The sequence below is a fragment of the Salmo salar genome, chromosome 01 (genome assembly GCF_965601325.2).
Source record: "Salmo salar chromosome 01, fSalSal1, whole genome shotgun sequence".
Taxonomy (NCBI): Eukaryota; Metazoa; Chordata; class Actinopteri; order Salmoniformes; family Salmonidae; genus Salmo; species Salmo salar.
Genome location: NC_138291.1, coordinates 143848203 through 143862327, shown reverse-complemented (window position 1 = coordinate 143862327; position 14125 = coordinate 143848203). Strand labels below are relative to the sequence as shown.

Here is a 14125-nt window from a genome sequence, read left to right as displayed (position 1 = left end):
ATCTCAATTGTTGAACTCAACTATTCAATATCGCTCTGTCTGTGTCCTGAAGGTTGTAAATCTCCAGCTCAAAGAAACAGACAGAGTCTCAGCGTACAATGTATCAGTTCTTTATTCGGAGAGCGCCCTGCCCTTCAAGTGCAGAGCGAATATTTTATACACACACACAAACAAGTTCAAATCTTAAGCTACGCCTTGCTCAGACAGTCTGTACTTTTCCACTACACACATGCATTGTTTATCATATTCTGCAACATGTTTCATAATTTTCTGCAAGCCTAACAGTTTCTCCACTCCATGGGTGGAGACAGAATGTCCTGTTATTGGTTTCACAGTTGCACAAGTTGTCTGTCGATAGCTTCTCTTATCATTTGTTTCACACTTGCACCCTGCTTACATAGCTAAAAAGGAACAAAATGTCCTGGTTCTAATTCTGACTAAAACTACACACATCAGATTATAGTTTTATGATTCTAATACATTTCACACAGTTATACAGTTTCAGGGTGAAATATCTTAGTCATTACTTTAACCTGTTATGGCTAGGGGGCAGTATTTTCACGGCTGGATTAAAAAACGTACCCGATTTAATCTGGTTACTACTCCTGCCCAGTAACTAGAATGTGCATATAATTATTGGCTTTGGATAGAAAACACTCCAAAGTTTCTAAAACTGTTTGAATGGTGTCTGTGAGTATAATAGAACTCAAATGGCAGGTCAAAACCTGAGAGATTCCTTTACAGGAAGTGGCCTGTCTGACCATTTCTTGAACTTCTTTGCCATCTCTATCTTTTACGAAGGATCTCTGCTCTAACGTGACACTTCCTACGTCTTCCATGGGCGCTCAGAGCCCGGGAAAAACCTGAATGTCGTCATCCCAGCCCCAGGCTGAAACACATTATCGCCTTTCTCAAGTGGCCGATCAAGGGACTGTGGGCTTAGGCGCGTGCCCTGGCCGCCCCCGTCTTTGTGATTTTTCCTCTGTTTGCCGAAAAGGAGATTCCCGGTCGGAATATTATCGCTTTTTTACGAGATAAATTGCATAAAAATTGATTTTAAACAGCGGTTGACATGCTTCGAAGTACGGTAATGGAATATTTAGCATTTTTTTGTCACGAATTGCGCCATGTGCGCGACCCTGATTTACCATTTCGGATAGTGTCTGGGACGCACGAACAAAACGCCGCTATTCGGATATAACGATGGATTATTTTGGACCAAACCAACATTTGTTATTGAAGTAGCAGTCCTGGGAGTGCATTCTGACGAAGACAACAAAAGGTAATCAAACTTTTATAATAGTAAATCGGATTTTGGTGAAGGCTAAACTTGCCGGGTGTCTAAATAGCTAGCCCGTGATGGCTGGGCTATGTACTTAGAATATTGCAAAATGTGCTTTCACCAAAAAGCTATTTTAAAATCGGACATATCGAGTGCATAGAGGAGTTCTGTATCTATAATTCTTAAAATAATTGTTATGCTTTTTGTGAACGTTTATCGTGAGTAATTTAGTAAATTGTTAGTAAATTCCCCGGAAGTTTGCGGGGGGTATGCTAGTTCTGAACGTCACATGCTAATGTAAAAAGCTGTTTTTTGATATAAATATGAACTTGATTGAACAAAACATGCATGTATTGTATAACATAATGTCCTAGGTGTGTCATCTGATGAAGATCATCAAAGGTTAGTGCTGCATTTAGCTGTCTTCTGGGTTTTTGTGACATATGCTAGCTTGAAAAATGGGTGTCTGATTATTTCTGGCTTGGTACTCTGCTGACATAATCTAATGTTTTGCTTTCGTTGTAAAGCCTTTTTGAAATCGGACAGTGTGGTTAGATTAACGAGAGTCTTATCTTTAAAATGGTGTAAAATAGTCATATTTTTTAAAAATTGAAGTAATAGCATATCTAAGGATTTGAATAACGCGCCACAGGATTCAACTGGCTGTTGAGTAGGTGGGCGTCCCACCTAGCCCATAGAGGTTAAAGCTGCGAAAGGTGAAACAGCGCCACTGGCTGCCCCAGGCACATTTGTTATTGTTTTTGTTTTGAGATGAACATCCAGCTTCATGGTAAAAAAAAGGTTGTACAGCCTGCTGTTCTATCTCGCGTGCAATGATGTCTGAGGAGAAAGACAGTGCTTTAGTTTGAAGTAACGTCTTTGTTGTTGTAATATAGCAAACAGACGTGGCAGTGTCACCGCTATGGATTCCAGCATTGTGACGTGTCTTATGCGTCGTTCGCGTAACACACAATAACTTTACTTTGTCTTTACATGCTGAATTAGAGCTCAGCTGCTGATTGAGGACAAAGACCAAAAAGCCTTCTAGGTGCCAAGACAACTCCCTGACACACCCCAGGGCTCTTGACTAACTGGCTAACACACACATGCATCCAGCAGCACACCAGGAGCTCTAGGTCTGATGCTCTGATGCTGTGTGTGTTTGATGTTGTGGACCCATGGGGAGAGGTCTGTAGGTGAAACGGGTGTCCTTCTGAACCCCTTCAGAGCTGTGTGTCCAGTGGTCCACTGGTCTGGGGAGGGTGCCTTGGGCAGATTCAGCACCACTGTACCTGCCGGTTCCACTTTAGACCGTCTGGAAGTGCTAAGTCTGCACAATCACAGCTGAAAAGCAGGAGGTCTATATCCTGGACCTCCTACATATGGACCTACTGGACCTACAGTTCTGTCCAAACACAAAAGACCCCCCCCCCCCCCCCCCCCCCCCATACAAAAAAGTTCATATTTTTTAGTTTTCAGTTATATATGCATACTTTCTTTAACCTGTTATGGCTAGGGGGCAGTATTTTCACGGCTGGATAAAAAACGTACCCGATTTAATCTGATTATTAGTCCTGCCCAGAAACTACAATATGCATATAATTATTAGCTTTGGATAGAAAACACTCCAAAGTTTCTAAAACTGTTTGAATGGTGTCTGTGAGTATAACAGAACTCATTTGGCAGGCCAAAACGTGAGAAGATTCTGTACAGGAAGTACCCTGTCTGACCATTTCTTGAACTTCTTTGCCATCTCTATCCATTACAAAGGATCTCTGCTCTAACGTGACACTTCCTACGTCTTCCATAGGCTCTCAGAGCCCGGGAAAAACCTGAATGTCGTCATTCCAGCCCCAGGCTGAAACACATTATCGCCTTTCTCAAGTGGCCGATCAAGGGACTGTGGGCTTAGGCGCGTGCCCTGGCCGCCCCCGTCTTTGTGTTTTTTCCTCTGTTTGCCGAAAAGGAGATTCCCGGTCGGAATATTATCGCTTTTTTACGAGATAAATTGCATAAAAATTGATTTTAAACAGCGGTTGACATGCTTCGAAGTACGGTAATGGAATATTTATAATTTTTTTGTCACGAAATGCACCATGCGCACGACCCTGATTTACCATTTCGGATAGTTTCTGGAACGCACGAACAAAACGGCACTATTCGGATATAACGATGGATTATTTTGGACCAAACCAACATTTGTTATTGAAGTAGCAGTCCTGGGAGTGCATTCTGACGAAGACAATAAAAGGTAATCAAACTTTTGTAATAGTAAATCTGATTTTGGTGAAGGCTAAACTTGCCGGGTGTCTAAATAGCTAGCCCGTGATGGCTGGGCTATGTACTTAGAATATTGCAAAATGTGCTTTCACCAAAAAGCTATTTTAAAATCGGACATATCGAGTGCATAGAGGAGTTCTGTATCTATAATTCTTAAAATAATTGTTATGCTTTTTGTGAACGTTTATCGTGAGTAATTTAGTAAATTGTTAGCGAATTCCCCGGAAGTTTGCGGGGGGTATGCTAGTTCTGAACGTCACATGCTAATGTAAAAAGCTGTTTTTTGATATAAATATGAACTTGATTGAACAAAACATGCATGTATTGTATAACATAATGTCCTAGGTGTGTCATCTGATGAAGATCATCAAAGGTTAGTGCTGCATTTAGCTGTCTTCTGGGTTTTTGTGACATATGCTAGCTTGAAAAATGGGTGTCTGATTATTTCTGGCTGGGTACTCTGCTGACATAATCTAATGTTTTGCTTTCGCTGTAAAGCCTTTTTGAAATCGGACAGTGTGGTTAGATTAACGAGAGTCTTGTCTTTAAAATGCTGTGAAATAGTCATATGTTTGAAAAATTGACGTTTTCGGATTTTAGAGGAATTTGTATTTCGCGCCACGCCCATCATTGGATATTGGAGCAGGTGTTCCGCCTGCGGAACGTGTAGATGTAAGAGGTCAAACTGAATTTACAGTACATACAGTATACTGAGCAGTGGCTGACTTGTCCCTGGCTGACCTGGCTGACTTGTGTCCTGGCTGACTTGGTTGGCTTGGACCTGGTTGACTTGGACCTGGATGACTTGGACCTGGCTGACCTGGCTGACTTGGTTGACTTGGACCTGGCTGACCTGGCTGACTTGTGTCCTGGCTGACTTGGTTGGCTTGGACCTGGTTGACTTGAACCTGGCTGACCTGGCTGACTTGGTTGACTTGGACCTGGCTGACCTGGCTGAATAGTGTCCTGGCTGACTTGGTTGGCTTGGACCTGGTTGACTTGAACCTGGCTGACCTGGCTGACCTGGCTGACTTGGTTGACTTGGACCTGGCTGACCTGGTTGGCTTGGACCTGGTTGACTTGGACCTGGCTGACCTGGTTGGCTTGGACCTGGTTGACTTGGACCTGGCTGACTTGAACCTGGCTGACTTGGACCTGGCTGACCTAGCTGACTTGGACCCGTATTGTGTGTAACCTCCACAGCAGATGAGGAGTGATGTCGAGCTGGACCCCATGGACCAGCAGGGCCAGTCTCTGAGAATCAGCCACTCCTCTGGAGCTCTGAGGGTGAAGGAGTGCAGACAGTCATCCCAGCAGCGGGCCAAGATAAGGAACAGCAACAGACAGGAAAAGGTAAGGTTGGAGTTCCAGCTAGGAGTTGGTGGCTGGGTAGAACTTTGCACGGTTTCTGTGGCGAACTATCACTCAAACACACGTTTGGGGGGGGGGGGGGCTGTAATGCTTTTCTGAACATGAAACGAATCTGTCAGGCTGACAGCGTAATACAAAATTTAACAGCTGGTACCTGGTATACTCAGGTTCACTGGTGCTTTAACATGATTTATTTATTTATACATTATTTACGCAATTTGCAATCATTTGCAATGGAACAGAGGCATAGACAGGAGTTCTTCAAAATATTATATAGTTGAGAAGTCACCACTAATTATGAGGATGGTAAAAATGTAATTCACAACCCATTTATTTTGGTACTCTCTTAGTGTGAGAGGGGCTCACTGTGCAGCTGTGACCACGACATGGTGTCTGAATCTGTCAACATGGCCACCGTGCCCCGCCTTATGACCAGAGAGGAGGCTGGAGAGGGGTGGCAGGAGGAGGACAAGGAGAAGACCCAGGACAGAGTCCCCCAGTCAGCCTTTGAGGTGGAGGAGGCCCCCCTATCCCCAGCCTCACCCCCCAGGACCCTGATCCACAACAAACACAGAGACTCTGAGGTTTCCCAGATCATCACCAGCCCCTCGTCAGAGACGACGGGGGACTATAAGGGGGAGAAGCATGGAGTACAGACCCGTGAGAAGAACTTGCTACTGGGCCTGCAGAGTTTAAACTGCTCCACTGAACTGCTGGAGTCGGTAGAGAAATTCCTCTCCTGAAACACCCCTGTTGAGTCTGTCTGAAGGTTTTGTGGTGTATGCATGATGTGTGGATGTGGATGTGTTACTGTCACATTACTATACAATACAGACAATCGAGAGCAAGTGAGGATTGTTATGGTCCAAGTAGGTTATACATACACTGTAACTGAAAACTGTAAATTATACACACATTTTGGGTATTATCAACAGTAAAATAATCTGAAACATTTTTTGTGGTGCATTGTGGGAAAATGTTGTGGGCAGGGAAAGAGTTGCTGTATTTCGAATGGTACTGTAATTCCACCCCACAGAATACAGTACCGTACAGTATCTTTGGAGCGTTCTGTACAAAAAACCTTTTGACCACTAGTGGGTGCACGGCATTGTTGTTTCTGTCTCATTAACATATTTTGAGGTGTGCCTTGTAAGAAGATATTTTTGTTGCACCCGTGAGTGAGAATGCTGCACCAATTTAACTCATATTTGGTTGTAGGGTCCCAAAAATGTGTACAGGGGACAGATTATAGCTGCAGTATGTAACTTTTTGGGCAACCTGACCAAATTCACATATAAATGTGAGTTATAGATTTGTCATTCTCATTGAAAGCATGTCTAAGAAGTGGTAGATCTGTTATATGTGTGTTATTTCTATGCTTCCTGTTCATAAGTTTTGTTTTTTAATCTTTTACTTTCGGTTTTGTATACCAGCTTCAAACAGCTGAAAATACAATAGTTTTGGTTATGGAAAATATATTTCACAGCAGTTTAGATGGTAAAATGACTCTATATACACTATACTTGTTTGTTTTGTCATATAAACTGAAATTAGGCAAACTATTTGAATTTTTGCAACCAGGAAATGGCGGTGCAATTTCTGCATAGTGCATCGATAATCCTTAAATGGTTGAGGATTTTGCCATGTCCTTTTGGTCTGTTTTGCCCTGTAGTCGCTGCCAGTTTGGAAGCCTTTGTTAAGGCCTCTAGAAGTGCAAGTAAAGTAAAACACAAATATTCAGTATTATAAACTGGGTGGTTCGATCCCTGAATGCTGATTGGCTGACAGCCATGGTATATCAGACCATATACCACGGGTATGACAAAACATTTATTTTTGCTGCTCTAATTACGTTGGTAACCAGTTTATAATAGCAATAAGGCACCTTGGGGGTTTGTGGTATATGGCCAATATACCATGACTAAGGGCTCTATCCAGGCAATCCGTGTTGCGTCGTGCATAAGAACAGCCCTTATCAAATCAAATCAAACTTTATTTGTCACATGCAACAAGTGTAGACCTTACCATGAAATGCTTACTTACAAGCCCTTAACCAACAGTACAGTTCAAGAAGAGTTAAGAAAATATTTACCAAATAAACTAAAGTAAAAAATGAAACGATAACATAACAATAACAAGGCTATATACAGGGGGTACCGGTACCGAGTTAGTATGCGGGGATACAGGTTAGTTGAGGTAATTTGTACATGTAGGTAGGGGTGAAGTGACTATGCATAGATAATAAACAGCGAGTAGCAGCAGTGTACAAAACAGATGGAGGATGGGGGGGGGGTCAATGTAATAGTCCGGTGGCCATTTGATTAATTGTTCAGCAGTCTTATGGCTTGGGGGTAGAAGCTGTTAAGGAGCCTTTTGGTCCTAGACTTGGCGCTCCGGTACCGCTTGCCGTGCGGTAGCAGAGAAAGCAGTCTTTGACTTGGGTGACTGAAGTCTCTGACAAGTTTATGGGCTTTCCTCTGACACCGCCTATTATTTAGGTCCTGGATGGCAGGAAGCTTGGCCCCAGTGATGTACTGGGCCGTATGCACTACCCTCTGTAGCGCCTTACGGTCAGATGCCGAGCAGTTGCCATACCAGGCGGTGTTGCAACCGGTCAGGATGCTCTCAATGGTGCAGCTGTATAACTTTTTGAGGATCTGGGGACCCATGCCAAATCTTTTCAGTCTCCTGAGGGGAAAAAGATTTTGTTGTGCCCTCTTCATGACTGTCTTCATGACTGTCTTGGTGTGAACCAGGATAGTTTGTTGGTGATGTGGACACCAAGGAACTTGAATCTCTCTTGAGCATTCAAAATGTAAAGAGTATTTTTGGGTGTCAGGGAAAATGAATGGAGTAAAAAGTACATTATTTTCTTTAGGAATGTAGTGAAGTAAAAGTTGTCAGAAATATGAATAGTAAAGTAAAGTACAGATACCACAAAAAACGACTTAAGGAGTACTTTAAAGTATTTTGACTTAGGTACTTTACACCAGTGGTAGCCAGCCAATCATCTGGTCTTTGTGTGTAGCCAATCAGCTACTAACTTTTTCACAACTTTCAGAGGATGTACGATTTACTGTATGATCTTGACACACTTCTATCCAAGTATATGTGTTTGTCTTATGTATGATCTTATGTCTTATGACAAACAAATAATTGTGTCTCCTACAGCAGGCCACTGAGTAGGTTGTGCTTTACCTGCTATAGCCTAAGTAGTAGCTACCATCACCACACTAGGACATACAGACAGACACTGTAAAGACTGGGATGGACTTGCTTTTTGGTGCCCAACTCAAAGGTTCATTCTGAATGTGCACATTCTAAAACCAACCAGCACATCGGTAGAGGACCAACTGATTCACCAGAAATCATTAAGCCAAACTTGATTCAAACCAAATGATGCTGCCCCCAATCCAAATAATCTAGACTCAAGCACTGTTACTTTACACATATGGCACACTTTACTTAGGGAGAACAAGTTTCACAGACATGTGAATAACAGAAATTGAATAATGTGTCCCTGAACAAAGGGGGGGTCAAAATAGAAAGTAACAGTTAGTATCTGGTGTGGCCACCAGCTGTATTAAGTACTACAGTGCATCTCCTCCTCATGGACTGCACCAGATTTGCCAGTTCTTGCTGTGAGATGTTACCCCACTCTTCCACCAAGGCACCTGCAAGTTCCCAGATATTTCTGGGGGGAATAGCCCTAGCCCTCACCCTCCGATCCAACAGGTCCCAGACGTGCTCAATGGGATTGAGATCCAGGCTCTTCAATGGCCATGGCAGAACACTGACATTCCTGTCTTGCAGGAAATCACGCACAAAACGAGCAGTATGGCTGGTGGCATTGTCATGCTGAAGGGTCATGTCAGGATGAGCCTGCAGGAAGGGTACCACATGAGGGAGGAGGATGTCTTCCCTGTAACCCACAGCGTTGAGATTGCCTGCAATGACAACAAGCTCAGTCTGATGATGCTGTGACACACCGCCCCAGACCATGACAGACCCTCCACCTCAAAATCGATCCCGCTCCAGAGTACAGGCCTCGGTGTAACCCTCATTCCTTCGACGATAAACGCGAATCTGACCATCACCCCTGGTGAGACAAAACCACGACTCATCAGTGAAGAGCACTTTTTGCCAGTCTTGTCTGGTCCAGTGACGGTTGGTTTGTGCCCACAGACGACGTTGTTGCCGGTGATGTCTGGTGAGGACCTGCCTTACAACAGGCCTACAAGCCCTCAGCCCAGCCTCTCTCAGCCTATTGCGGACAGTCTGAGCACTGATCGAGGGATTGTGCGTTCCTGGTGTAACTCGGGCAGTTGTTGTTGTCATCCTGTACCTGTCCTGCAGGTGTGATGTTCGGATATACCGATCCTGTGCAGGTGTTGTTACACGTGGTCTGCCACTGTGAGGACAATCAGCTGTCCATCCTGTCTCCCTGTTGTGCTGTCTTAGGCGTCTCACAGTACGGACATTGCAATTTATTGCCCTGGCCACATCTCCAGTCCTCATGCCTCCTTGCAACATGCCTAAGGCACGTTCACACAGATGAGCAGGGATCCTGGGTATCTTTCTTTTGGTGTTTTTCAGAGTCAGTAGAAAGGCCTCTTTAGTGTCCTAAGTTTTCATAAATGTGACCTTAATGTTCATTAATTGTTTATGGTTCATTGAACAAGCATGGGAAATAGTGTTTAAACCCTTTATAATGAAGATCTGCAAAGTTTAGATTTTTAGGAATTATCTTTGAAAGACAGGGTCCTGAAAAGGGGACGTTTCTTTTTTTGCTGAGTTTACTACATGGTAGGGGTGTCATAAACCCCAAAAATCTGAGGGGGCACAAATTACATGATGATGGTTGGGGATGGTCCCAAATTGGAGAATTTTACAATCTAGAGCCATAATCACTATGCTTAATTCTATGTAAAAAAAAAGATATGTTTATTTTTTATCTAAGCATACCTCTTGAGCTGTCTGTATTCTCCTGACTGGTGTTTATTTTTTTATTAAAGAAACTAAATATGCTTCTCTGCTAAAATCTGGGTACAAGATTGAAAGAAATGTGAGTCTTATTCAGTTTAGTAATTGCTTGCTTTTCTAAAGTCTACCAACCTTGCCCATAGGCATGCCAGCTAATATAGACAAGCTAGCTACTCTAACTTGATTGATAGCCTGAAATGGCTTCTTGGTAGCTAGTTATGAAGTTGAGAGATTGGGAACCTACACTATATACATATACGAAAGTATGTGGACACCCCTTCAAATTAGTGGATTTTGCTATTTCAGCCACACAACAGGTGTATAAAATCGAGCACACAGCTATGCAATCTCGATAGGCACATATCGGTAGTAGAATGGCCTTACTCAAGTAAAATGGCCTTACACCGTTACAAGTCAGTTCGTCAAAAAACTCTGGAGCAGTGGAAACACATTCTCTGGAGTGATGAATCCCACTTCACCATCTGGCAGTCCGACAGACACATCTGGGTTTGGTGGATGCCAGGAGAATGCTACCTGCCAGAATGCATAGTGCCAACTGTAAAGTTTGGTGGAAGATTAATAATGGTCTGGGGCTGTTTTTCATGGTTCGGGCTAGGCCCCTTAGTTCCAGTGAAGGGAAATCTTAACACTACAGCATACAAGACATTCTAGACAATTCTGTGCCTCCAACTTTGTAGCAACAGTTTGTGGAAAGCCCTTTCCTGTTTCAGCATGACATTGCCCCCGTGCACAAAGCGAGATCCATACCGAACTGGTTTGTCAAGATCGGTGTGGAAGAACTTGACTGGCTTGCACAGAGCCCTGACCTAAACCCCATCGAACACCTTTGTGATGAATTGGACCGCCGACTGTGAGCCAGGCCTAAACGCCCAACATCAGTGCCCGACCTCACTAATGCTCTTGTGGCTGAATGGAAGCAAGTCCCCGCAGCAATGTTCCAAAATCTAGTACAAAGCTTACCCAGAAGAGTAGAGGCTATTATGGCAGCAAAGGGGGGACCAACTCCATATTAATGCCCATGATTTTGGAATGAGATGTTTGGTCAAGACTTTTGGTCATGTAGTGTATCTGGGCTGGCTAAAGTCAACGTCATAAAACTGCTTGGGGGTTAATAGTACTAGAGAGAAACAACAACAATTATTGTATTTTTATAAAAAGGGACAAATCTGAGGTGGCACGTGCCCCTGTGCCCCCAAATGGGCATGGTGCTTCTGCTATATGGGCTTTGAGAAGAGGGGTGGGGGATTCTATACCAAACCCGGAATAACCCTGATCGAACCTTAAATTAATATTTTGGAAGGGAACTCAAGTGATTTTGTTTGGGTATCTTTACCTATAGGATATGTGCAATTTTAGATGAGGCAATACTTTTACTGCATAAACTCAAATTGCACCCATGTCTACTTCCTTGAAATTCTTTCAAGTATATGGTACACAAGACTAACCGATTTGAGGCATGACACAGCAAGGCACCTTCTCATCTAAATCCTCTGAACTTATTTGAACTTCTTGCTCCAGAATTTCCTGAGTACTTTACAGTTTATACAGTTATGTAATTACACCATACATTATATGAGAGCTTCCCATCATGGTAGACTTGTGCAGATCAATGGTTCCAACTTAGGCACAGAGGCAGCTGAATGAGAAGCTCTACCTTGTCATGCAGCAAAACGCAAGAATGCAAGATGCCCTTATCCTTATTTAGTTCATTTCACTAAAGTATACATTCAGTGGCATAGACACCTATTCCTGAATCATGTTCGATAAATGTGAATCACTGCTGAGCGATATTGAATAAATGTTGAGCTGTGTGCACATTAATCATTGCTCTTCTTCGGGATTAAGCACAATTATCTCGGTAACACTACTTGGAACGATTGTTGGTGCTAATGCAGCTCTACCATAGATATTATGTAACACCGATCATGCAGTGCTTTTATTTTCAGATATTACTGTGCTATGGCATCTATACTGTACAGTAAGTGTGCCTGTTGCTAATCTCTGTCTAGATCTTTAATGAGGGTACAGTACGACTGTTATGAGGGTATGACTCTCTTTTCCAGCAATAAGGTTGAGCTATAAATCCATTCCTTTAGAGCAGAGGTTTTTGGGTAGTGACTTCTCTTTCTTAACATTTACAGTAGTCTGCTGATGTTTTGGACCAGGACCAGGTGATTGAACTCTCTCGCTCTCTCTCCACTGGGTGTCATTGATCAGTTATGCTGTAGGAGCAATCAGCTGAAAAAAATACAAAAATGCTGCCCTTTTCACCCCTGCGGTTAAAGCATGACTTTATCAGCTGATGACCTGAATCTCAACTCATAACAGTACATGATCCCCTGGATACTTCCTCTAACTTCTGAGCAGATCCTCTATTTCAGTGCACATCGCCTCTAAACACTTCCCCTGTTACTCTCTTCCTACCCCCAGGTTACCTCCAGCTCCACTCCATTAGCCTCTTTGAAGATCCTCCTTGAGCTCTTCCAATAAATTAGGTCCATCTCCATGTTTGGTTCTCAATTTCCTTTGAGGTTGTGCCTTGTAGTTGGACTTGATGGCAAGCTCTTGAAATGCCTAGAACCTGCTGAATTACATTTTAAGACAAAACTATTATACTTAGATTATTTTAAGATGGTTTAATTATTTTTTTTTTTTACCTTTATTTAACTAGGCAAATCAGTTAAGAACAAATTCTTATTTTCAATGACGGCCTAGGAACAGTGGGTTAACTGCCTTGTTCAGGGGCAGAACGACAGATTTTTACCTTGTCAGCTCGGGGATTCAATCTCGCAACCTTTTTGTTACTAGTCCAACGCTCGAACAACTAGGCTAGCACTGTCGTTGAATATCTCCAAGGGTGTATGAAGTTCTCTGAGGGTTGTGGTCTTCACTGCTTGTAACAATGTGTATAAATCCCTTCACAGGTGCAGAAAAAATTTAAAATGTAAAAAATGTACTATTTAGAGCAAAGAAGCTGAGAAAGAAGGCACATCTGCATTGAAGGTAAAATAATTCAGCTCTATTGAGCCTCATCAGACACTTGTTTATGTGCCCTAATCATGAATTGGTGGGGCATACAGAGGTTATACGGCTCTGGCCTTGAACAAGAGGTTATGTAAAGTAGTCAGTCACCAGTGTCAGGCCCTCCTTTCAGTTTATACAGTTCAGGGCATTGTTGGCATTGCTGTGTGGGAAGAAAAGATGTAGGCCGTTGACATTGCTCCTCAATCAGAGTATCTCAAAATCATTGTAATGTGGTTAACTTAAAAAATCCTAAATAAAATGATTAAAATCTAAAAGATAAAATTCCAACAGAGATTGCCCTTAGATCATGGGAAAAGGCCGCCCTTGACCGTTGCACTCCAATCATTCCCACGGTGAATGGCTTGGCCCGCTACGCTATGAAACCACACACTATTGCCGAGACTTTGATATTACCAGCCACAATTGATATGGTGAAACAATGTGTGGGGAGGCAGAGGCACAGAAACTCACATCAATACTTTTGTCAGATAACACTGTTGAACTAATAATTTGTGATATTGCTCGCAATCAAGAGGACACTGACTGAACGACTCAAACTCCCCAGCTCATGCTCTCCAAATGGACGTCAGCGTTGAGGACCGTGATGCCCATGCATTGACTTTTGTTTGCTATCCATTTCGGGGGATGCTATTCACACCTGTCAGGTGGATGGATTATCTTGGCAAAGGAGAAATGCTCACTAACAGCGATGTAAACACATTTTGGAGAAATAAACTTTTTGTGCATATGAAACACTTCTGGGATCTTTTATTTCAGCATATGAAACATGGGACCAATACTTTACATGTTACGTTTATATTTTTGTTCAGTATATTTCACACAGATGCTTGGTGGTTGTCGAGTGGGAATGTTGGAAAGATTTTTCGCATTGAGAGAAAAACTGTTGTCATTCACAATGGAGTGTTGACTTTGTGTAATGAAAATATAATGTGTCTCCTTGCCTATGTAACAGACATATTTGGTAAACTGAACGCAAGCATGCAGACCAAATAAAAAAACATCCTCCAGATTAGTGACCGAATCAGTGGATTCAGAGGAAATAATTCTTATTGGAGACAGGGTCTTCAAAATGGCACCATGCCCCCTTCCGTCGGCTGTGCAGGTTTCTAACAGAACACAGCATCAGTAAGTGTCCGAGTGATG

General features: G+C 42.8%; 1 protein-coding gene across 1 annotated transcript in view; it reads left to right on the top strand.

Annotated features, from left to right (window-relative positions):
- opn4xa (opsin 4xa) overlaps window positions 1-6501 on the top strand; it is a 65938-nt gene extending 59437 nt beyond the window's left edge. Inside the window, exons 8-9 of the mRNA XM_014128739.3 lie at window positions 4766-4915; window positions 5284-6501. Of these exons, the coding sequence (XP_013984214.1) occupies window positions 4766-4915; window positions 5284-5676 (543 nt within the window). The 3' untranslated portion in view covers window positions 5677-6501. The remainder of the gene's footprint in view (window positions 1-4765; window positions 4916-5283) is intronic.
- The last annotated feature ends 7624 nt before the right edge of the window (window positions 6502-14125 follow it).